The 26,898-nt window shown below is 37.9% G+C and overlaps 1 protein-coding gene across 4 annotated transcripts in view; it reads right to left on the bottom strand.

Moving 5' to 3' along the window:
* Positions 1 to 15,182, bottom strand: part of LOC143036577 (aminoacylase-1-like) — a 32,447-nt gene extending 17,265 nt beyond the window's left edge. For 2 of the 4 annotated variants that reach the window (XM_076204117.1, XM_076204118.1), the window contains exons 1-7: positions 14,975 to 15,182; positions 10,192 to 10,361; positions 7,838 to 8,009; positions 7,419 to 7,565; positions 4,258 to 4,445; positions 2,462 to 2,614; positions 538 to 617 (exon numbers count right to left, since the gene is read on the bottom strand). In XM_076204117.1, the coding sequence (XP_076060232.1) occupies positions 538 to 617; positions 2,462 to 2,614; positions 4,258 to 4,445; positions 7,419 to 7,565; positions 7,838 to 8,009; positions 10,192 to 10,361; positions 14,975 to 15,050 (986 nt within the window). In that variant the 5' untranslated portion in view covers positions 15,051 to 15,182. The remainder of the gene's footprint in view (positions 1 to 537; positions 618 to 2,461; positions 2,615 to 4,257; positions 4,446 to 7,418; positions 7,566 to 7,837; positions 8,010 to 10,191; positions 10,362 to 14,974) is intronic. The other 2 variants (XM_076204116.1, XM_076204115.1) reach the window with 2 other exon arrangements.
* Between the last annotated feature and the right edge of the window lie 11,716 nt (positions 15,183 to 26,898).

Genomic DNA, 26,898 nt, shown 5'->3' on the forward strand with positions numbered 1-26,898 from the left:
ACACAGCAGCTCTACAACAGGTTAAGTACTTCCATATTTCTCCATCAGAATTAATATGTTAACTTTCTTCTCACAAACGTGTTACCAAACTTCTCTTTGCTCTTGCCTGCTCTACATCCACTCATATTCAAAGACCCTTTTGTCATCAAAATATTGAAATGGCCTTTGCATCATACTGATAAGCTAAATGAGAGAGCAGCTATGGAGACAGGAACAACAAAGTTTATCTAAAAAATTGGAAATGAAAATGGGATATAGTATTATAACCCTTCTAATTCTAATGATGACTACACCTTTGTTCTAGCTGCTATTAGGCTGTGTTACTTAGCCATGGGGAACCCCATCCACTGTAAAAAGCCTAAACCTACTTCAATTAATCCTTTCACTTCAGACAATTTTATTCAGCAAAGAAAATCTTTGCACAGCAAAAGGGTGATATATAAACTGAAATAGAAATCTACTATACAAAACTAACCCAACAAATGTACATTACATAATAATGCTAAATAGCCCCAACATTTGGTTTCTTATACATACTCTTTTTGACAGGAAGCACGGAAGGTGTCCCACCATATGTTCTTGCCATCAGTCACACACGTTGTGTTCTGCACCATTGCCTGCCAGCAAATAAAACTTTATTATAAAATCATTGTACCTTAAATTGTAATGAAGTATTTATATATGGATAGACATATATATACATATGATAGATAAATGTATATCAGGAATATAATGATAATTAATTATACCATCAGCTTCATTTAAATCATATTAAATATCTATTTTTAAAATCAAGTTTCATTCAAAATGTGGAAAAGAAATTCTATTGAAAATGGTCATGCATTGTATTGTACTTCATTGCCAATAACCAGCATTTCTATCCTTGATAACAATATATAGGAAAGATTTAAAGAGGGTAGCACAAGGGATGGATAGAGCGAACTTGAGGGGACAACCAAGGTTGAGATGGATGGATGGGATGAGTGGGGCTTTGAGCAAGAGGGAAATGTCTGTTAAGAAAGGGAGAATGCAGGAGATAGGGGTGAGTGCAGAATGGCTGTGTATAGATAATACTGTGATAAAAGGATGGGAGGGAGGTATTTTGTGTGAATATTTTCACAGAGCCCATAGGGATTTCTCCCCCATTTTCTCTTTTTCTGCATATGGGATGAGGGGGAGGGTCGCTGATTAAGTGAAGTGGCCTTACTGCATTGCTTTTAAACCCAGTGCAGTGGGTAGGAGATAGGGATCCCTGCATCCATGAGGAACTAAGATGAGAGGGAGGAAAGGGTGATGGACAGGAGTGGAATGGGATGGGAGGGAGTGGGTATGTGTCCTCCCTTATAAGGAGGGAAAAAGCCCTTAGTATAAAAATAGATAGTACGAAGAATGAATAGCAGAAAAATTAAAAGTGATCAGTATTCTTTTTTGCTTGGAGAGTAGTCTCTAATCACAAAATAATGTTGCATGACTGGTCCATAAAATTGTTAATATTCCATTCAGATGAAAAAAGTTGAATCAAGTCTTGATACCACTCTTGACTACCAGATCAGTAATGTCTGGTTTTAGAAACAACATCTGACAACCATGGGCATCCAGAGAGGGGGGAGCAAGGGGGGTCAGTTACCATCCCCCTAGAAATAAATGATGTGTTTGAAACCTTGCCAGTTGTCACTGGCAAAAATTGTGGTTAAATTTTCTAAGTTGCAGTATCAGTGTACAATTGATGAAAGTCAAAATGTAACTCATGTAAATAATTTAAATATATGCCTCCCCCCACCCAGGGCAATGAGCGAGATGCAGGGATGACCCATCATCCAGGAGGAGCCATGAAAAGAGGGAGGGAGGGAGGGGTGGTGAATGGGAGTGGAGTATATGGGGATGAAGTACGTGGGAGTGAAATTATGCCTTTTGACTTTGGCCACCTCCCTGGTACATACATATACCAAGGGCTTTTTCCCCCATACAAGGGAGGTAGCCAAACTCAAAAGGCATAAATCCACTCCCACCCATTTCATCTCCACATATTCCACTCCCATTCACCACCCCTTCCTCCCTCTTTTCTTGGCTCCTCCTGAATCACAGGTCATCCCTGCATTTCTCCCAATGCCTGGGTCACAAGCAATGCAGAAAGTCACAGCACATCCACAGCAAGGCCACTTCATTTGATTGGCAACCCCCCAACCTCTCTGTCCCCTCATGCAGAAAAAGAGAAGATAGGGAGAAATCCCTTTGGGCTGTGTCAAAATATCATTCACACACACTCCCTTGCCCACCTATCCCCCAACTCCCCATTCCCTTGTAAGGGGGGAAAAGCCATATATTTATAATATCTATAATTTTGTCCCCCTACAAAAATTCCTGCAGATAGCCCTGCTGACAATACTATCCAAGGTTAAAGCAGGAACCAATATTTCTCCAGGAGTATCACAAATAGAAACAGAACATATTCTCCCCTTACCTTCTCATGGAACTTGTACTCCACTCCTTCTCCTGCTTCTTTACACCACTGAGATATCATGTCTTCAAACTCCTTCAAATTACATGTAGGAGGAATACGTATGTCAAATCCAACACTAAGCACTGAAGGTACAACATTATACTGAACACCTCCCTGTTGAAAAAGAATGTTATATCAGAGTTAATTCCTTTTTGACATATATATTGCTTTCCATATGGTAGCTAGATATATGAATCCTCACACCTCTCATTCATTCATCCCTTTCACTCTTTCCTGTCCTATCCATGAGAAAATTGTATCACTTTGCTTCCATGGTCCCTTCAGAGGGAACAGGTTACTGTCTAATCTAAAAAAAATTCTCCAGCTCACTGTAACCCAAGCATATTTTTTTAATTGTCCAATGTCAAAATCCCAAACTTTTATTGCTGCACTCAATCCATTTATTCATATTTTCTTTGGTTTAACATCTGCTCTCTTTCATTTGACAATATATAAGCTCATCCATTCTAATTACACAAATGAATTAGCCATTGTACTCTTTCTCTCAATCTCATCCACACCAATGGTGGATCCAAGGGTGTTCCCTAGTTGCCTGGGCAACACTTAGCCCCCACACACACACACATTTACTTCCAGACAAGTAAGATTCATTCTATGTCTTGTGAAGTGAAAGATCAACACATAGGTTTCTTGGTTCCTCACCCCACCTGAGACCACAATGGAAATAAACTTACATGCTTTTTTGTGTTATCCTTGGCATTTGTAATTGTTATTTCGAACTATGTGTTCTTTTCATTATCTGCACTTCATGTATATTGATTCAATGCCAAATAAAATTTTTTTTATTATTATTATTATCACCTCAAGCAGGGTAGAGAAAATTTGTAGTAAATATTAGAAAAATAAATACTTGGGCAACACCCACAAACATATCCTGGATATGCCCCTCTGTACCTCCAACATTCCAACATTTAGAAATCCTATTTCCCCTCAACAAAGAAGGGACACAGAAACATTCCTATACTATAGTCTGTGCACTTGAAGGAGCCCATTCAGGGAGTGGCATACATTGTGATTTACCACTAGCCATCCTCCCAAATCAACCTTAGCACATACCTCTCTCTCTCTCTCTCTGTGGGTTCCAGTAAGTGAAACTTGAGGTAACAAATATCATCAAATAACTAAGAGAACCAGTCCTTCCCTCCTTCACCCCTTCTTCACTCACAACACCCTATCTATCATATTCCTGAACTCAAAATGAGATTTTTCTTTCACTCTAATTTCACTCAATGCTAACACATACATCTTTCTTCTTACGAACATATTAATAATCACATGTCAATAATCTCCTTTATGGTCTTATTAATTCCACATCCAGGCGATTTCAAAGACTCAATTACTAGGAATCTGGCTGGCATCTTTCACTATGACCCTCTTCCGTCTGGACTCTTCAAATAAAATACCTAGAAGGGGAGTCCTAGTCCCCTGACACCATCCCATTTATTCATCTTCTATGATATGCATAGAAACACAGTAGCAACATGTTTATTGCCTACCACTGAAACATCATTAAATAAATAATTGAAGGATGGAGCCAAAGACAGCAAAATTACAAATTTGACCCAGTAGAGCTTGTCTCTAAGAAAGATGAATGTTACATGGTTCTGGAAAGTGATGGTTCGTATTGACTTAACATAGTTATGCAATCATAATATCACTAATAAACAAAGACAAATTTTGGAATCCTAAAGGGTAAACATAACTCACTACATTGTACTTCAAGTAAATGATCTAACCTTGAGCATTGTTAAATTACAAGTGGTGACATCCCCAATATTAAGTTGAGGGTTATCTTTCAATCTCTTTTCTTCCTTGTCACGGAAATCCATGAAAAAGTTGATGACTCTGCGTAGTTTTTGACCAGCATTGTCAGGCAAAAACTGTGATCCGTGTCCTGGCTGACCAGGGCATATCACCTCTACCCCTGTTGATGTAACATGTAACATAATGAGTAAATTCTACACATCATTAGATATACAGTATATATCAAAGGCCTTCTCCACCTTATAAAGGAAGCACAAAGGGAGGGTCACTAAGCAAAGAAGGACTGAATTCAACCATGTTGGGCTCTGCAGTGGACAAGGGCCAGAGATAGCCCTTCATCCACAAAGAGTTAAAATACATACATATACCAAGGGCTTTTTCCCCCCTTACATGGGATGTAGCCAAAGTCAAAATACATAAATCCACTCCAACCCATTTCATCCCTAATACTCCACTCCCATTCACCACCCCTCCCTCCTCCTTTTCTTGGCTTGTCCTGGATGACTGGTTATCCCTGCATCTTGCCCACTGCCTGGGTCTGAAGCAATGCAGCAAGACACAGCACATCCATAGCAAGGCTGCTTCATTTAATTAGCGATCCCCCCTTTCCGTCCTTTCATGCAGAAAAAGAGAAGACTGGCTGCATCAGAATATCATCCACACATCCTTCCTACCCTCCCCACCCACTCCCTTCCATGCATCACCCCCATCTTCTGTCTTTTCCCTCTCTTGCTCAATAGACATTTTCTTTCCCAATACCCCTTTTACTCCATCCATCCATCTCATCCTTGGATGCCCCCTCATGTTCACTCCATCCACCTCTACATTCCACACTTCTTTTACTAATCTTTCTTCACTCATTCTTTCCATGTCCAAACCATCTCAATACTCTTTTATCAATCCTATCTCCAGACTCCTTTTCCATCCCTGCTCTCCTCCTCATCTCCTCATTTTTCATTTTATCCCGCCTAGTAACCCATACCATACTTCTCAGGCATTTCATCTCAAACATTTGAACTTTCTCTCTTATGTTCCATGTTTCTGCCCCATACAGTGCTGTCAGCACAATCACTCCTACATACAATCTCCTCTTAGCATCCATTCCCAAATGTCTATTTCACATTATACTTTTTAATCCCCCAAAGCATTAAATTGCTTCTCTCAATCTACATTCTACCTCCACCTCCAGTCCTCCTATTCCTACCACATTTGCACTGAAGTATCTAAATTTATACACTTTCTCCAGCCTCCCTCCCTTAATACTCACTTCCAATTTGCTGCCATCCTCTCCCTTTGTACATTTCATCTCTTTACTTTTACCCACATTTATCATCAACTTCCTTCTTTGCACACCTTCCCAAATTCCATCACTAACCTCCTAATCCCTCCTCTGATCCTGCTACATGTGCAGTGTTATCAGCAAACAACTGGCTTATCTCCCATTTTTCTCCATTTTCTTTAACCTCTCCAGTCCCCAACACATTACCCTTGTATTTACCTCTTGCACCACCCCATCCATGTACAAATTGAACAGCCATGGTGACATGATACATACCTGGTAGAGTCTCGCCTTTACCTCAAACCACTCGCTCTCTCCATTTCTAATTCTAACACAAGCTCTACTACTGTCATAAAAACTCTTGACTGCTCTTAAAAGCTTTCCACCTATTCCATATATCTGCAATACCTCCCACAGTGCCTTCCTGTCTACCATGTCATAAGCCTTTTCCAAATTCATAAAGGCACAAAAATCATCCTTACCTTTTCCTAAAGCTTCCTCACACATATGCTTTACCACAAAAATCTGATCAATGCAACCCCTGCCTTTCCTAAACCCACACTGTTCCTCACCAATTACTCCCTCTGTTCCTCTCAATCAAAACCCTCCCATAAGCCTTCCCAACTACACTCAACAAGATTCCTCAAACTACTACACTCACACTTGTCTCCTATTCCCATGTAAAGCAGAACTATACAGGCACTCTTCCAGCACCTTACCTGCTCTCATCATCATAATAATTGCTTTCACTTCATCTTTTCTTATTTCTCCTCCTTTTTCCTCATTAGTCAATTTCTTAGTGCTTCCCATTGCAACTATTTTTCCCTCCCAATCCTCCTTAAGTTAATATATAGGGGAAAATACATGGGTGGTGAATAGGTGGCTGGATCATGAGTGTGTGCATATTTACCTAATTGTAGTATCCAGGAAAGGAGCAATGCTCATTGGTCTCATCTCCTATTCTTTAATTTTTTATCATACCTAGCCTCAAATTCATGTATGATTCCAACTTAATTTATATCCTTGATTTCCAATTATCATATATAGATATGAATTTATTTATTGTCTGAGTTTGGGCTAAATAATTTCCTATTTCAGGTATCTATGCATCTATATGGAAAATTGTATGTCTTCATATCCTTTATACATTTGGTCTTTTTTAAAGCCCTCCCATCTTTAATCAGGAGATCTCTTCTATCAATGCAATCTACTTAGTGACCTGAATACTGTGTGTATGTGTATTTACCTAGTTGTACCAAGTTGTATTATACGGGAAGGGGAGCTATGCTCATAGTGACCCATCTTTGTATCTCTCAGCATCTAGTTTGTTCTTAAATTCTTGTATGGTTTTTGTGTGTGTGCGCGCGCACACACACCTTGGCTAGTTACCTCTTTTATAAGGGAGGAACAGATGTTTTGGTATTATGCATGTCTTCTCCCAATTATATAGGGGATGGCTGGGTCAAGTATACACCCACCAAGCATCCACCCCATACCCATCCAAAGCCAATTCACTGTCCTCCCCGTTGGAGCATGTTGCAGCACTTTGTGGATGAAGGGTCATCTTTGTCCACTAACCCCATTACTCAGGTCAACTACAATACACCCAAACAGCACTTCCTCAGCATGGTCTTGCTTCCAGCAATCAATCACTCAATCCATTGATTGTCTTGGGAGGTGTTTTTCAATGCTGGAGTAATATTGGTCAAAGTATGAATGTATTGTGTGGGATAGGTGGTAGATTGTTGCATATGTTTAAGTAGTAAGCTATTATAGTTTTCATCATAAACATTCACAAGTCAATATCTGAAACTGTTATCATGACATAAGTAACATTCTTTATTAGGGACTTACACCAAGGACTACGTTCCCCATAAAAGACTGTGTATTTCTCTGTAGGGTTTGCATAACCTTCATCTAAAGCAAATCCAACATTGAGTTTCTTAAAGGTTTCTGTGCGGACAAACTTCTCCATGCCATCCATTCCACCAATCTCTTCATCTGTAATTAAATCATACTATATGGATAAATTGGTCATAAACACTAAATATTACAACACATTAAACCATAAAGGGAACAAATTCCCAGTAGAGGTAATGATACACACTTATAAACACATCAACAATATCCTGTAATGCACCCATTTTTTTTTTCACAAATTGAAAGGCCAGAATGTCATCATATGCCCAAACCCAGAGCAAAATGTTGTCATCATGTTCAAAATCTATACTGAACATGATGTACCTGCATACTCTACAAATCAATTATCCCACCTGGCAGAAATGAAAGATGTATGGTGCGCAGGAACTTGTGGCCTTGCTGACGGAGCTGCTTGAGAGCTTCTATATACTGAATACCCACGCACTTCATGTCCTGAGTGCCACGGCCATAGATCTTCCCATCTTCATCCTTGTGAGCACTGAATGGATCAAACTTCCAATGTTCCTATAAGTTTTAAACTAATTTGTAAATACTGTCTCATCAACCTAGTAGTGGGCTTTTGGGATATTTTGGATGTTATGGTACAGAATCATTCCAATACTGGCAATCTTTTTCCATTCAGCAGGTTTTCAATTTACAGTTTACTAGCTAGTGATTTTCTTGGTACACATGAGAGTAAAAGGGAAGAGATAGGCAGAATGTTTGTGAGAGGGATGATTGCTGTGTTGGCATTAAGGGAGACTAAATTGAAAGGGACATGTGATTTTGAGTTTGGGAGTGTAGTGAGAAGGGTGTCAGGAGTGAGGAAAGTAAGAGGAAGGGATGGGGTGGGTCTACTAGTAAGTGAAGAGGTAAGTAAGCATATGGAGTGGAAGGAGGTTTCTTCAAGGTTGGATGAAGGTAAAACTGTAATGGGAGATGTAGGCCTCTGTAAGCAGATATGGACCTGGTAGTGAGAAGAGTGTAGAGGAAAGGGAGGCTATTTGGATGGATTTAAATGAATGTGTAGAGTATTGGAAGGAATGTCTATGTGGTGGTTTTAGGAGATCTCAATGCTAGAGTAGGGGATGAACCAATAGATGGAGTTGTTGGGAAGTGTGTGGTGCCTGGTAAAAATCATAGTGGAGAGTTAATGGTGGAAATGTGTTTAGAGAGTTGATGATAGCTAACACTGTGTTTAGGAAGAAACTTAGGAATATGTACACATGGGAGAGGGTGGTGGAAAGAAAGGTGGTCGATAAGACATTAATAGACTATGTAGTGGTATCTAAAAAAAAAAAAAAAAAAAAAAAAAAAAAAGAGGAAGAGTTTTGGATGTCCATGTTCTTAGAGGTGAGAGTGGGGGAATATCAATAATTTTTTTGTGGAAGGTAAGTTGAGAGTGGAAGATGAAGAAGGTGAAGATGAAGAAGGTGAAGATGAAGAAGGTGAAGATGAAGAAGGTGAAGATGAAGAAGGTGATGATGATGATGATGATGATGATGATGATGATGATGATGATGATGATGATATGGTTTAACATCACATACTCCCCCCTATCGGGAGGCTAGGACGGTGCCCCTCACAGAGGGCTTTGTACCGTGGAATTAAGTGAGCCATGCCCTTGGTTCAACTTCGCTGGTGGCAGGATTTGAACCACCCTCACATCGACCTTTGCCACAAGTAACAATGCCCTAACCCACTCAGCCAGCAAGTGGAAGATAGGTGGAGAAAAAGGAAAAGGGCAGAAGGTAGAGGTGCTTAGAGTAAACTGTTTAAATGTGAAAGAAAAGGAGCAGGAGCACAAGGAGAAGCTGAGAGAAGTGTGGGAGGTGGTGAAGGATAGAGTCGAAGTAGGTGTGGAAGAGGAACAGGGGTATTTCAAGTAGTAAGTGACAAGGTGTGCAAAGATGATATGTGGAACAAGAAGGATGGGGCAAATACAAGGAAGGGTTGTGAGTGGTGGGATGAAGTGAAAAAGGTAGTGGAGGAGAAGCAAGCTTTCAGGGACTGGTTGCAAAGTAGGATGAGAGAAAAATATGAGAGGTGTACAGAAAAAAGAAGAGGAGCAAAACAAAAGATAAAGGAGGCAAAAAGGAGAGCAGATGCAAAATGGGGAGGAGTAGGATGGAAAATTTTGAAAACAATAAAAATATGTTTTGGAAAGAAATCAAAAGAGGAAGGGGAGGTGAGTCAAGTAAAGAAGAAAAGGTAAAAGGTGCAGAGGCACAGATCTTAATTGAAGAGGAGGCAGTAAGGGGAAGATGGGCCGAGTGTTTTTGTGCTGTTGAATAAGGAGGATAGGGAGGGATTGGTGGTAACAGAGGGAGGCACAAAAAATGATAGGGATAGAAATGGAGGAAAAATAACAAAATATGAGGTGCAAGTAACTATGGAAGTTATGAGAACAGGTAAGGCATCTCCCTTGTAAGGGGGGAAAAGTTTTCGGTACACAGATAGAGATTGCATATAAAACGAGCCATTAGGTACAAAATGTCCCTGAAGTGGGTGGAGGATAAAGATTATAACTGTAAACTATGAGCACAGGAAAAATACTTCATTGTAATTCAGTGGGATCAACTAATATCTATCATAAACATAAATACAATCTACATCAATTTTCAAATGATCTACAACCAAAAGACTGGAAACTTTATTCCTGGAACATCTAATTCCAAAGTATAAAAAAATAAGTAAATTTACTTACAGGATACACAGGAACAACATCTGTGTGCGAGTTCAGAAGAATAGATGGGAGACTTGGGTCCTCACCACGTAAAGTCATTATCACAATTGGCTTTCCTGGAACACATTCATAAACAAGCACCTCTGCACCAAGATCATCTGCCTGTTTCTTGAGGAAGGCTGTGCATGATGCTGCAAAAAAGATACAAGTACTATTTCAGTTGTGTTTTGGCACACTCTCCCTACACTACACCATTACACAAACATAGCCCACTGAAAACAACATAAACAGCTCTACCAGTATACCTTCAAATCTGGAAGGTTATGCATGTCCAACCTTTTATGCTTTTACTCGAAAATAACTGATGTCCTGCAAGAGTGGACTGTGTGTACCTGGATCTAAAAGGCATTTGATAAAGTATCTCACAGTTGACTTATGTGGAAATTGGAGCATGCTCTGTCAAAATATCATTCACACATACTCCCCCCGACCCCCCCCACTACCTTCCATGCATCACAGTATCATCCATACACAACAATTCTCCACTCATGCCTATCTTTCCCAATGCCCCTTTTACCCCATCCATCTTATCCTTGGTCATCCCCTCACATTCCCTCCACCTTAACACTTAGTATTAATGTCTAGTCAACTTTTGTTGTCTTTCAATTTAATTAATATTTGTGTAAAACTATGACATGACAGTTTTATTTCTTATTTGCATTTTTGTATATTTGTGATCTTATTTGGGACCTCAATGGTAACAAGCCCTTTATTGGATTTTTTGGGGGGTTATCCCTAGTATATTATTATATTCTTACCTGTATTTACCTAACTGTAGTATACAGGAAAGGAGCAACGCTTGCTGGATCCCATCTATTCTCTAATTTTCTTATATACCTAGACTCAGATTCATGTACAGTTTGAACTTAATCTATATCTTTGATTTCCAATTATCATATTTGGATTTGAACTCATGTATTGTTTGAGCTTGGGCTACATCACCTATACTATTCCACATATTTATGCATTTATATGGAAAACTGTATTTCTTCACATCCTTTCCAAATGTGATCTTTCTTAATTTACTCCCCCATGACCTCTTAAAGTCCTCCCATCTTTAATGAGGAGATCTCTTGTATCAATGCAACCTATCCCCTTTAGCGACCTTAATACTATAATCATATCACCTCTTTCTCTTCGATCTCTCAAAGTTGACAGACCCCATACTTTTAGTCTTCCTTTGTATGGTTGATCTGCCAGGCTGGGGACCAGTTTGGTTACTGCCCTTGTATTCTCTTAATCTTGCTTACATCCTTCAATCTGTGTGGGGAGCATACTACTGACACATATTCCAGTCTTGGACAGATCAGGGTTTTGATTAATTTTTTCATCATCTCTCCATCCATATAATGGAATGCTACTTTAATCATCTGCTATAGTCTGTATGTCGCTCCCACAATCCTGCTGATATGTCTGTCAGGTGACAGGCTGTCTTTTATCAAGACTCCCAAGTCTTTCTCCTCCTTTGTTTTCGTAATGGGTTTACTTCCCAAGGAATCGTTTAACATCTTGAATGCAACGACGCCTATGTATGCATTGTGAGCCATGAGTAGGGTATACGAGGATGCCAGCATTGGGTTCCTGATTATATCTATTTAGTAGTTGAAGCTGAGTGACCCCCATATTTTGTGAATAGGTTTGATCCTGTTTTCTGTGATGTTATATTTATTCAGGGTGAAAGAGAACAAATATGACACCAGTAATTTCATATTTCATAATGCATGTATTGTGCTGCATCATTGTACATCAAGCAACCTGCTGTGCGCATAAATATTTGACTCATATTAAAGAGGTTCAGGATGTCCTTTTCCTGCTATTGGCCATTTCCAGTACTTCACAATTTTTGGTATTGAACTTCATTTCCCATTCTTTAATTCATGCAAAAATAGTATTCAGATGTTTCTGCCTACTGTCCCCTGTATTTACCTAATTGTAGTATACTGGAAAGGAGCACTGCTTGTTGGGTCCTATCTCCTATTCTCTAATTTTCTAACATATTTAGACTCAAATTCATCTACAGTTCCAACTCAATCTACATCTTTTATTTCCAATTATCATATTTAGATCTGAATTCATGTATTCTTTGAGCCTGGGCTATATCACCTATTCCACATATACATCTATACAGAAAACTGTATTTTATTTCTTCACATCCTTTTGACATTGACAGTCTATATTTTTTACATTTGTTGATTAATTAGTCTTGGTAATTGGTATGAATTGTTCATAAAATCATTTTATATTGAAAAAAAATATATATATATATATATATATATATATATATATTTATATATTCAATAAGCTAACTTACCTGGCAGAGCATAAATCTTCCAGCAGCCACTGACTGCACATAGGAAGGGAAATGGTCAAATACAACTAGGGATGCTCAAGCCATATGGACACAGGACATCATTATTTAAAGAATTGGCTGATAAAGTGTATCCCTAATAATAGTCTCTCTGGAATCTGGCATAGAAAACTACTTTGGATGTATGGCTACTGTATCTTTTAGATAGTAAATGTTGTTTGCCGATTGTGGGATGTTTGTGAGATGTTAAGTTTAGATGTAGCTGAAGAGTTCATCCCCTAAAGCAGTTAAGGATTTTGCTCTTGAATTATGAGTAGTCATGAACTGTGGGGAACAGCACACTATAGATTTGAGCAGGTTAATGGTAACTCCTCCAGCCTTGCAGACAGTATCCCTGATGTGTTGAAGGAATCTGAGCTGGGAGTCAACAATTACAGCAAGATCTTTGTGACTAGTCTTTGGAGTAATGGGAGAGTTATCCATGAAGTAAACACTGTTGTTAACTCTGTATTTACCCAATTGTAGTATAGTGGAAAGGAGCAATGCTCATTGGTCCTGTCTCTTATTCTCTAATTTTCTAACATACCTAGACTCAAATTCATGTACTGTACAGTTCCAACTTAATCTATATCTTTGACTTCCAATTATCATATTTAAGTCTGAACTCGTGTATTGTTTGAGCTTGGGCTATACCACCTTCTTCGCTAATCCACATATGGAAAACTGTATTTCTTCATATCATTTCAACATGTGATCTTTCTTAATTAATTCAATGACCTCTTAAAGCCCTCCCATCTTTAATCAGATCTCTTCTATCAATTCAATCTATCCCCTTTAGTGACCTGAACACTGTAATCATGACACCTCTTTCTCTTCTATATTTCAAAGTTGGTAGACCCAGTACTTTTAGTCTTTCCTCATATGGTTTATCTGCCAGGCTGGACCAGTGAATCATACAAGTACACCACAGGTGGACACATTTTTTTAAATAAAATTTTAAGCCCCAAGATGTAGCTGTACCAGACAGGGTGTTGATATCCTCCTGCAAGGTTAAGGATGATTCAGGTGAGGAGTTAGCAGAAAAGTGGAGTTAAACTTGAAGTCATTGGCAAACAGCATATATTTGCAGGATTATCTAGCTCCAAGATGGATGACAAAGATCAGAAACAATAAAGAACCTAGGACTTGACCTTGTGGCACTCCACTAAGGACAGGCTTAGGAATGTTGTGCTGGACTTTGTTGAATACTTTAACAAAGTTGAATAATATTAAGCCAATTGTAAAGCCTTGGTCATAATTCTGAGTAATATAGTCGTATGTTAAGAATTAGTTGGTCACATACAGATTTGCTGGCCCTGAAACTGAATTGAGAGTTGTCAAATGAGAGTTGTCTAGGATGATGTAGAGTTTTGTTTATTTTTCTTTCAAGAGTTTTGTATGGAATTAGTGTTAAGATGATTGGCCAATAGTTTATTGGGTCAATCTTGGAAACGTTCTTAAAGATTGGGGTCATATATGAGGTTTTCCAACACTGGGGAACTGTACAGTATGTACTATGTAGAGAGGAAGAGCAAGTTCATTTGCACATTCTTTCAGGACAAGAAGATATATATTGTCAGGTCCATAGCACTATCTGCTTTTGGGGCTTTCGGTTGATCTCTGACCTCATTCAAGATGAAATGTAGATTAGAGACTGTCTCGGCAGAATACTGAGGGGGAGCAGGTTCATTTGCTGTGGTTATTGGGAAGGCATCGAGATCATCATTTACATTGGTTCCTATGACTTGTTTTGGCCTTCGAGATATAGCATTGCGCATCATTGCAGAAAAATGTATATCCAAATATATTTACAACAGAGTTGGATATTATGGTCACCGTCACATATAGTGGGTTGAAGCCATGTGTCAGTTATATTATATTTACCTTTTCAGTTAAGCACATAACATGGACATAAAAATGTAACTAAATTTTTTTACACTTTTCATGCTAAGGTTAGTAACTTAAAACTAGATGGTGCATTAGTATGTGGTGGATGTGGTAACCTAACCTAACAGTTACAATTCCATAGCAAAAATAATCTTTGAAATACAACATGGAAAGAAGAGAATAATGTGTTTGCATGATACTGGAATAGAACCTCTACGCTATCCCTAACTGCTGGATAACACTTGGGTGAGATGACAATGATAAGATAATGAAGTTTTTATCTTTTATCTAAAGTTTGGTTGCAAGAGGGAAGAGGTTCCAATTTTGTTGAAATTCTGTTTTACACTGTATTCTGGTATAAACAATTTATCAGTATCACTCTTCATCTATCTTAACTGTCTAGTGTCTAAGAATTTGTCGTTTAAAGCTTACAAATCACTAAATGAAAGACTACTTTCATAATTCCATAATCCATACCAACTGCAGTCAAGTTCAGTTGACGATTCTTACCATAATCTGGGGATGGTTGAACTGTCTTAATCCTTATATATTCTCTAAAGTTAGAGACAGAACTTTCCTCGCCCATGTTTATAATAACAATACTATATTCAACACAAAATAACTTTTCTTCGTCGATCTCCTTAACACCGCGACTGCACTTGTTCAATCCTTCAACGCAAGTTCACGTCTACACAATCGCAGACACGAACATTCTTTATCAGTGCAGTAGTAGATCAACAATTCCCTAATCTCGTGCTGAAAAATCCCTATATCGGATAAAAAGTTCCTTGTTTACAAATATTGACATGTATTTACAGTAAAAAGAAAGGAAAAAAAAGAGATGGTTAAAAAAATACTTATCACATAATTAGGCTTGGACTGGAGTTTGGTGCGACACTATGGTCACCCAGTACCAAAAAGAATATATAGAAATTTTAAAGAATCCAGAGAGCAGCCATGAAAATGGCCCCAACGCTTTCAAACCTGTCATATGAGGAGAGACTGGCTAAATTGAAAGTACCAACTTTGGAATAGAGAAGAGAAGAGGCGACCTGCTGACCATCGACAGAATCATGAAAGACACAGAAATCCTTGATTGAGAGTACCTACTAAATTGGGATAAGCGAAATACAAGGGGACATGAAAAGAATCCCAAAAAGGATATTTATAGAAGAAACCTGAAAAAAATCTACAGAGTGGTGGATATCTGGAACAAACTGGATAAAACAATAGTGTGTGCAAACACGATACGAGGTTAAGGGAAAATCAGACGGGACATCGCGAGCGTAGCTCCCCTTCCCGTAAGATTCAACTATATAGGTAAATACTAACACGTGATCCAAAGGCCATACTGAATCACACACATACACGCACACTCATGCATACATTGAAACGCTCACAGGCACACACAAATAAGAACACTCTCACACACACACGCGTGCGCGCGCGGTTGGTAGAGCGCTGGACTGGGAAGTACGGTGGTGCTCGCAGTAGCTGGATCGAATCCTGCCCAGGGCCGAAATTATTTCGGTATCGCTGCGCTTTGGGTCGTTACTCTGACTCTCGTGGGCGGGGAGTTGGGTGTGTGTGTGTGTGAAAGGTCATAGCATTACCCATAGATCGGTCATACGATTTCTGAGCTCTCTTCCGGGAGGGAAATAGCTGTCGATCACGAGTCCAACACGTGATCCAAAGACCAAGGTGAATACACACACACACACACACTTTTGTCGGATGGACGGCGAGGATTGGAGTTCTGAAGAAAAAGTGAAATTTTCGTGGACCTCAACGCAAATGAAGTACCTATTGTATTTACAGGGAAGGGGATAACTCGTGGTGTCGTGGGAAATTGAGGAAAAAGGAGAAGGGGGGGATTACTGAGGGAAATGGAAGGAAATGAGGAAGGGGAGGACTTGGTCCAAGAGGCCAGACGTCTTGTAAACAAACGAAGGACCGATGATTCTGGTGATGGGATTAACAAAATTGTAAAGATTAGAAATATAGATAAGAGCAGCACAATGGAAGGTGAGGATAATAATTTCCAGGGATTTAATGAGGGTGGGGGGGGGATACCAACCTCCCCCGATTGACAAGACTAGAGGAGAAACTTGATAAGATGATCGAACATTGGGAAGACAGGTTCGGTAACGTAACCAACATTGCGCAGAGAGTTGAAAAGTTGGAAGAACTAGAGAAGGCGAACAAAAATTTAACTAATGAAATAGAAGAATTAAAAAGACAGTTAAAAGAAGTAAAAGAGGAGAATGAAGAATTAAAGAGGAATAATAAAGACAATAAAGAGGCCATAGCAAAAGAAGCACAGGGTTGGAAAAAAAAAATCCAGGAAAACAGTAAAGTTGCATTTACTGACATAATTAAACAGCAAATGAAAGAACAAACTGAAGACTCAGTTATCAAAGTGATGAGACAGAAGGAGAATATAGTAAAAGACTTAGCAGATAAAAAGAAATATATAATTATATTGGGAATGGAAGAGAAACATAACCTAGATAGAACTTCAAGAATCAGTGAGGAAAAAGAAAAAGTAAGCAGCTTACTAGAATTAGTTCAGGAAGATGAACCTGAAATAATGAAACAAATCGAAGAGATGTTTAGGCTCGGAAAATATAGTACAGATAAGACCAGACCAATTAAGATTAAATTCAGGTCACAAACAACAGCAGAGAATATCTTAGCAAAAACAGGGAAGCTAGCAGCAAGTGAACAATATAAAAAGGTATGGATAAAAAGAGAAATTAATAAAGAGGAAAGAGAGGAAGAAAAAATGAAAAGGAAAGAAGCTAAAGAAAAAAACGAGACCAGAACGGAGTCAGAAAAAGAAGAATTCTACTGGAGAGTAGTGAATATGAAATTGAGGAAATGGACCATAACAGAGAGAAACAAAAAAGAAACAGAGAATACAATGGAAATAACAGAAAGTTAAGAGTGTCCTACACAAATATAGATGGATTAATAACAGGACTGAATGAACTGAACGAGTATCTGAAAGAAAAAGAACCGGATATAATGGGAATTGTAGAGACAAAATTAAAAGGTCCACTACCACCCAACAGCATAGGACACAATGCATATAATTATTGGATTAGAAACAGAGACAAAACAAGGGGGTGGAGTTATGTTCCTGACTTAGAAGGATATAAACGTGAAGAGTGTCACATATGGAAAGAATAGAGTAGAGATGATTATGATAGAAGTAGAAGACAGAGGTAAGAAGAGCAGAAAGTTTGTAATAAACTACGTGCCCCCAAAAACAGCCTCGTGGCAAGAGAGTGAACATAAAAGTATGTTAGAAGACACAAGGATAACATTAAACAAGACCATGGAAGATGGAGGAAGAATAGTTATGATGGGCGACTTTAATTGCAAAGAAATCTGCTGGGAAGAGATGACCGTAAAGAGTGGAGAAGACTCATGGGGAAATGTTCTACTTGAGATGATTATTGACCACACAATGACACAATGGATTCAGGAGAACACTAGATATAGAAATGAAGAAGAACCATGGAGACTAGACCTAATAATCACATCAGAACCTGAAATAGTGGAAAAGATTGAATATAAAACACCAATAAGTAAAAGTGACCACATATTGATTGAACTGGAACTAAATGAGAAAAATACATGAAAAGCAATGAACAATATAAAAAGGAAGATTGATGTATGAAATTTTTTTTTGATAGATTAAGAGAATTCTTTCAAAATGAAAACTGGGATGGAATACACAAAGAAGATACAACAGTAGAAGAGAAATGGAATATTTTGACAAAAAATGATAGAAAAGGGAGTGGAAAAGTATGTCCCAAGACATAAACAAGAAAAAGAATATGTAAAGTGCTGGTACAACAAAAGTTGTAGGGAGTTAAAAGACAAAAGAGATAAAGCTTGGACAAAATGGAAAAAAGACATAAGACCTGAAAAATGGAAAATATATACTTGATATAGAAATGAATATGTACAAGCGTGCAGAGAGGAAAAGAGAAAATATGAAAAATATGTCATAGAAAAATGTAAAGATCAACCAAAACTATTCTACAGATTTGTAAACAACAAACTGAAAAACAAACAAGATTTGGAGAAATTAAGACAAGGAGTTGAATACACAGAGGAAATAGAAATGGCGGAAATTATGAACAAGCATTTTAAATCAGTGTTTACAAGGGAGAATATACAACCGGAAGAGATCGAATGGAAAGAGAAAGTCCCCCCTATGAAAGAGATAGAAGTAACAAGGAATGAAATAATGAAACACTTGAGAAATCTTGATGTTAGAAAATCGCATGGACCACATGAAATAGCAAACTGGATTTTGAAAGAATGCAGAAATGAACTGGTAGACAAAATACATAGCATAATAAACAGTTCCTTGAAAGAAGGAAAAGTTCCAGAAGATTGGAGAAGAGCAAATATAGTACCTATATATAAAGGGGGAAATAAAGAAGACCCTACCAACTATAGACCAGTCTCTCTAACAAGTACAATAGCAAAAATTTGTGAAAGAATTATCAAAAGTAGATGGGTAAAATATTTAGAAAAAAAAAAAAAACAGCGTGCTAAATCCAAGGCAATTTGGATTCAGACAAGGACGATCATGCGTCACCAATTTAATATGTTTCTATTCAAGGCTAATAGATATAATACAAGAAGAGATGGATGGGCTGATTGTGCATTTCTAGACCTAAAAAAAGCTTTTGACAAACTACCACATAAGAAGTTGCTTAAGAAATTAGAAACTGAAGGAGGAATACAGGGCAAACTGCTTAAATGGATGGAAGACTTTTTGCAAGAAAGAAAAATGAGAGTAGTGATAAGAGACAAACACTCAAAATGGGATGACGTAATAAGTGGTGTTCCACAAGGAACAGTTCTGGCCCCAATAATGTTTGCTATATATATTAATGATATGGATGAAGAAATTGAAAGTTATATGAGCTTCTTTGCAGATGATGCAAAACTATTAAAAAAAGTGAACACGGAAGAAGATTGTGAGTCACTACAGAGTGATCTAAATAAAGTATGGGAATGGAGTAGGAAGTGGGAGATGGAGTTCAACACTAAAAAGTGTAGTATAATGGAATTTGGAAAAAGCAAAAACAGAATAACAGGATCATATAAATTGGGAGAAGAAGGAATAAAAAAAAAGTAGAAAATGAGAAGGACCTGGGAGTCATTGTTATGAATAATATGTCACCTGAGAAACATATAAACAAGATTTTTGGAGAAACTTATAATTTAATAACAACAATCAAAGTGGCATTTATATATCTGGATGAAGAAATGGCGAAGAAAATTCTAATTACTTTGATAAGACCAAGATTGGAATATGCAGCAACGATGTGGTCACCAAGTACAAAAAAATGTGTAAAAAAAAATTGAAAGAATACAAAGAGCAATTACAAAATTGGCATCAACACTCTCAAAACTATCATATGAAGAGAGACTAGCAAAACTTGAGCTACAGACACTAGAGCAAAGAAGAGAGAGAGGAGATTTGATAGCTATTTACAGAATCATGAAAGGCATAGAAACTATTGATAGAGAGAATCTGATAAAATGGGATGATAGAAATACAAGAGGGCACGGAAAGAAAATGAAGAAAGACATCTATAGAAGAGATCTGAAAAAGAACAGCTTTCCTTACAGAGTAATAGACAGTTGGAACAAGTTAGATGAGAAAGTGGTGTGTGCAAAAACAATACATGAATTTAAAAATAGTTTAGATAAAATGAGGTATGAAGACGGGACACCACGGGCATAGCTCCCCTTCCCGTAAAATTCAACTAAGTAAATACACACACACACACACACAATACCAAAAAGAATATAAAGAAAATAGAAAGAATCCAGAGAGCAGAAACAAAAATGGTACCTGCACTTGCAAACCTATCATATGAGGAGAGATTGGCTAAACTGGAGTTACCGACGCTGGAGCAAAGAAGAGAGAGAGGTGACCTACTGACCATCTACAGAATCATGAAAGGCACAGAGATACTTGATAGAGAGGACTTGTTAAACTGGGACAAGAGAAACACAAGAGGACATGGAAAGAAAAAAAAAACATAGCTACAGAAGAGAACTGAAGAAAAACAGTTTTCCACATAGAGTAGTGGACACTTGGAACAAACTGGACAATGAAATAGTATGCGCAAAAACCATTCATGAGTTTAAAAGCAAACTAGACACTGCGAGATACAAAGGCGGGGCACCACGAGCATAGCTCCCCTTCCCGCAAAATACAACTAGGTAAATACACACACACACACATACACACACACAGTCATAGCATTACCCATAGATCGGTCATACGAGCTCTGAGCTCTCTTCCAGGAGGGAAATAGCTGTCGATCACGAATCCAACACACATACACACAAAATATAAAGATGGACAACGAGAAAGATCCCCTAAAATGAAAGAAATAAAGGTAACACAGAAAGAAATAACAGACCAAATAAAAAACCTAGATGTTAGGAAATCACATGGACCGGATGAAATTGCAAATTGGATACTGAAAGAGTGTATAGGTGAACTAATGGACAAAATATATAAGATAATAGACCTCTCACTCAAAGAAGGAAAGGTACCACAAAATTGGAAAGATGCAAACATAGTACCAATATATAAAGGAGGGAACAAAGAGGATCCTACAAACTTCAGACCGGTATCCCTTACAAGCACAGTAGCAAAAATATGCGAAAAGGTTATCGGGACCTAATGGATCAAACACTTGGAAGAGAATAAAATGTTAAGCCCTAAACAATTTGGCTTTAGAAGTGGAAAATAATGTACCACAAATTTAATATTTTTTTTACTCAAGATTAATAGAGATAATACAAGAAAGAGATGGCTGGGCAGATTGCGCCTTCTTGGACTTACAGAAGGCTTTTGACAAAGTACCACATAAAAAATCAACAAGAAAATTTGAAATAATAGGAGGAATACAAGGTAAGCTACTGGAATGGATAAAATATTTCTTAAGTAGAAGAAAAATGAGAGTGGTACTTAGAGACAAAAACTCGAACTGAAAAGATGTGATAAGTGGCGTCCCGCAAGGCTCTGTATTCGCTCCTTTAATGTTTTACATATATATAAATGATATGGATGAAGGAGTGAAGTGTTACATGAACTTCTTTGCTAATGATGCCAAATTACTCAAGAGAGTAAGCACAGAAAAAGACTGCAGATCGCTACAAGAAGACCTGGACAAAATATGGGAATGGAGTCAGAGGTGTGAAGTGAACTTTAACATTAAGAAATGTAGTATAATGGAATTTGGAAAAAGCAAAAATAGAATATTGGGTCAATATAAAATTGGCACCAAGACAGTCAAAAAAGTCGACTCAGAAAGGGACCTGGGAGTGATTATATCAAGTGACTTGACACCTGATAAACATATCAGTAAATTAGTTGGATGGGCTTTTAATTTTTTAAGATCAATGAAAGTGGCCTTCGACTACATGGATGAAGAAATGGTAAAGAAAATAGTGGTTGCACTGATAAGACCTAAATTGGAGTATGCTGCGACACTATGGGCACCTAGTACAAAAAAGAAAGAAAAAAAAAAAGAATTCAAAGGGCAGCAACAAAAATGGCACCTACACTCAAATTTGACATACGAACAAAGATTGGATAAATTGCATCTATCAACACTGGAACAGAAGAGAAATGGGTGATTTGATCACCATTTACAGAATTATGATAGAGATGGAAGTTCTTGATAGAGACGACTTATTAAAATGGGACAGAAGAGAAACAAGAGGACACGAGAAGAAGCTAAAGAAGGAGTTACAGAAGAGATTTAAAAAAGAATAGCTTCCTACACAGAGTGATTGATGTCTGGAAGAAACTAAACGGGAGAACAGTGAGTGCCAAAACTATACAAGATTTTAAGAACAAACTGGATGCGGATTTAAGAACAAACTGGATGCGGAGAGATACGAATACGGGTCACTACGAGCATAGCTCTCGTTCCGTAAAATACAAATAGGTAAATACAACTAGGTAAATACACACACACACACACACACACACACACACACACACACACACACACACACACACACACACACACACACACACACACACACACACACACACACACACACACTACAGCGGTCCGAGTTCGAATCCCGCAGTTGGTAGAGTTCCCGGCTGCCACTACGGAAGTCCGGGTTCGAATCCCGCACAGAGCTGAAATAATTTCAGTAACTGAGCTACGGCTTGTTACTCCAACTCTCGTGGGCAGGGAGTTGGGTGTGTGTGTGCAAGGTAGCATTACCTATGCATCGGTCATATACGAGCTCTGAGCTCTCTTCCGGAGGGAAATAGCTGTTGATCACGAGTCCAACACGTGATCCAAATACCATGGTGAATTACACACACACACGACTCGTGACGCAGTGGTTAGAGTTCCCAGGTGCTACTACGGCGGTCCGGTTCGAATCCCGCACAGGGCTGAAATAATTTCAGTATCGCTGCGCTGCGAATCGTTACTCCGTCTCTCGTGGGCGGGGAGTTGGGTGTGTGTGTGTGCGTGTAAGGTCACAGCATTACCCATAGATCGGTCATATATGAGCTCTGAGCTCTCTTTTGGGAGGGAAATAGCTGTCGATCACGAGTCCAACACGTTATCCAAGACCATGGTGATGGTGAATTACACACACACACACACACACACACACACACACACACACACACACACACACACACACACACACACACACACACACACACACACACACACACACACACACTTTCAACGAACGGACGGCTTGAAGAACGCTCTGAAGAAAAGTGCAGATTGTGGATACCAACGCAAAGAGAAGTGCCTTTTTGTATTTGCAGGGGGGGGGGGAAATTGCTCGTGAGGTAGTGGGAAAGTAAGGAAAGAGGAGAGGGGGAGGGATTGCTGGGGAAATGGAAGGAAATGAGGATGTGGAGGACTTGGCCCAGGCAGACGGGCGTAAGGTCAACATGAAAAGACCACCGGACCAGCTCAGTGATGACGAAATGGCAAATAAAAATGTAAAGATTAGAAGTATAGAGAGGAGCAATACAGAAGAAAGTGACGAGAATATGTTCCAGGGATTTAAAGAGGGTGGGGGGGACACAACCCCCCCCCCCCCGACTGATAAGACTAGAGGAGAGAGTTGATAAGGTGATCGAGGACTTGGAGCGTAAGTTAGGTAACGTAGACTCCATTTTCCAAAGAATTGAAAGGTTGGAACAACTAGAGAAGGCTAACAGAAACTTAACTGAAGAAATAGAGGACCTAAAAAGACAGTTAGGAAATGTAAAGGAGGAGAATGAGAAATTGAAGAAGAATAGTAATGAAAACAGAGAGAAAATAGCTACAGAAGCTAAAAATTGGAGAATAACTCAAGAAGGGAATAAGGTTTCATTCACTGACATAGTCAAACAGCAATTGAAAGAACATAATGAAGACTCAGTTATTAAAGTGATGAGACAGAAGGAGAATATAGTAAGAGAATTTGCTGACAAAAAGAAATGTATAATTATATTAGGAATGGAAGAGAAACATAACCCAGATAGAACCGCAAGAATCAAGGAGGAAAATGAAAGAGTAAGCAGTTTATTAAAATTAGTCCAGGAAGATGAACCAGAAATTATAAAGGAAATTGAGGAAAAATTCAGACTCGGAAAATATAGTACAGATAAGACCAGACCAATTAAGATTAAATTCAGGTCACAAACAACAGCAGAGAAAATTCTATCCAAGACAGGGAAACTAGCAACAAATGATCAATATAAAAAGGTATGGATAAAAAGAGAAATGAATAAGGAGGAAAGAGAGGCAGAAAAGCAGAAAAGAATTGAAGCTAAGGCAAAAAACGAGGAAAGAACGGAGTCAGAGAAAGAGAGATTCTATTGGAGAGTAGTGAACATGAAAATAAAGCAGTTCGACATACTAAAGAAAAACATAAGGGAAACAGAGAATACAATGGAAGTGGCAGAAAACTAAGAGTGTCTTACACAAATATAGATGGATTGATAACAGGATTGAATGAACTGAATGATTATTTGAAAGAAAAAGAACCGGACATAATGGGAATTGTAGAAACAAAATTAAAAGGCCCACTACCACCCAACAGTGTAGGACATGATACATACAATTATTGGATTAGAAACAGAGAGAAAAAACAAGGGGGTGGAGTTATGTTCCTGACTAAGAAGGATATAAACGTGAAAGGTGTCATATATGGAAAGAATACAGTAGAGATGATTATGATAGAAGTGGAAGACCGAGATAAGAAGAGCAGAAAATTTGTGATCAATTATGTGCCTCCGAAAACAGCCTCATGAGAGGAGAGTGAACATAAAAGTATGTTAGAGGACACAAAGATAGCATTAACTAAAATAATGGAAGACGGAGGAAGAATAGTTATGATGGGCGACTTTAATTGCAAAGAAATCTGCTGGGAAGAAATGACAGTAAAGAGTGGTGATGACTCATGGGGAAATACTCTACTTGAGATGATTACTGACCATTCAATGACACAATGGATACAAGAGAACACTAGGTATAGAAATGAAGAAGAACCATCGAGGCTAGACTTAATAATTACATCTGAACCTAGAATAGTAGACAAGATTGAATATAAAACACCAATAGGTAAAAGTGACCACATATTGATTGAACTGGAACTTAATGAAGAAAAATATATCAAAAGAAATGAACAATATAGAAAAGGAAGAATGATGTATGAAAAAACAAACTTTGATAAAATAAGAGAATTCTTCCAACAAGAAAACTGGGAAGAAATATACAAAGAAGAAACAACAGTGGAAGAGAAATGGAATATTTTGACAAAAATTTACAAAAAAGGAGTGGAAAAGTATGTCCCAAGACAAAAACAAGAAAAAGAATATGTAAAATGCTGGTACAACAAAAGTTGTAGGGAGTTAAAGGACAAAAGAGACAAAGCCTGGAATAGATGGAAAAAAGACAGAAGACCTGAAAAATGGAAAATATATACTGGTTATAGAAATGAATATGTACAAAAGTGCAGAGAGGAAAAAAGAAAATATGAAAAAGATGTTATAGAAAAGTGTAAAGATCAACCAAAACTATTCTACAGATTTGTAAACAATAAACTGAAAAACAAACAAGACTTAGAGAAATTAAGACAAGGAGGAGTTGAATACACTGAGGAAATGGAAATGGCAGAAATTATGAACAAACATTTTAAATCAGTGTTTACAAGGGAAAATATACAACCTGAAGAGATTGAGTGGAAGGAAAAAGTCCCCCCTATGGAAAAAATAGAAGTAACAAAGAATGAAATATTGACACACTTGGGTAATTTTGATGTCAGAAAATCGCATGGGCCAGATGAAATAGCAAACTGGATTCTGAAAGAATGCAGGAATGAACTGGCAGACAAAATACATAGCATAATAAGCAGTTCCTTAAAAGAAGGAAAAGTTCCAGAAGATTGGAAAAAAGCAAATATAGTACCTATATATAAAGGAGGAAATAAAGAAGAACCTACCAACTATAGACCAGTCTCTCTAACAAGTACAATAGCAAAAATATGTGAAAGAATTATCAAAAGTAGATGGGTAAAATACTTGGAAAAAAACAACGTACTAAATCCAAGGCAATTTGGATTCAGACAAGGACGATCATGCGTCACCAATTTAATATGTTTCTATTCAAGGCTAATAGATATAATACAAGAAAGAGATGGATGGGCTGATTGTGCATTTCTAGACCTAAAAAAAGCTTTTGACAAACTACCACATAAGAAGTTGCTTAAGAAATTAGAATATGAAGGAGGAATACAAGGTAAATTGCTAAATTGGATGGAAGACTTTTTGCAAGAAAGAAAAATGAGAGTAGTGATAAGAGATCAGCACTCAAAATGGAATGAAGTAATAAGCGGTGTCCCGCAGGGAACAGTTCTGGCCCCAATAATGTTTGCTATATATATTAATGATATGGATGAAGGAATTGAAAGCTATATGAGCTTCTTTGCAGATGATGCAAAATTACTGAAAAGAGTGAAAACTGAAGAAGATTGTGAATCACTACAGAGAGATCTAAATAAAGTACAAGAATGGAGTAGGAAGTGGGAGATGGAGTTCAATACAAAAAAGTGTAGTATAATGGAATTTGGAAAAAGCAAAAACAGAATAACAGGATCATATAATTTGGGAGAAGAAGGAATAAAAAGAGTAGAAAATGAGAGGGACCTGGGAGTCATTGTTATGAATAATATGTCACCTGAGAAACATATAAATAAGATTTTTGGAGAAACTTATAATTTAATAAGAACAATCAAAGTGGCATTTACATACCTGGATGAAGAAATGGTGAGGAAAATCCTAATCACCCTGATAAGACCAAGATTGGAATATGCAGCAACGATATGGTCACCAAGTACAACAAAATGTA

The sequence above is a fragment of the Oratosquilla oratoria genome, chromosome 20, assembly GCF_046742065.1.
Source record: "Oratosquilla oratoria isolate Oo_2021 chromosome 20, ASM4674206v1, whole genome shotgun sequence".
NCBI lineage: Eukaryota > Metazoa > Arthropoda > Malacostraca > Stomatopoda > Squillidae > Oratosquilla > Oratosquilla oratoria.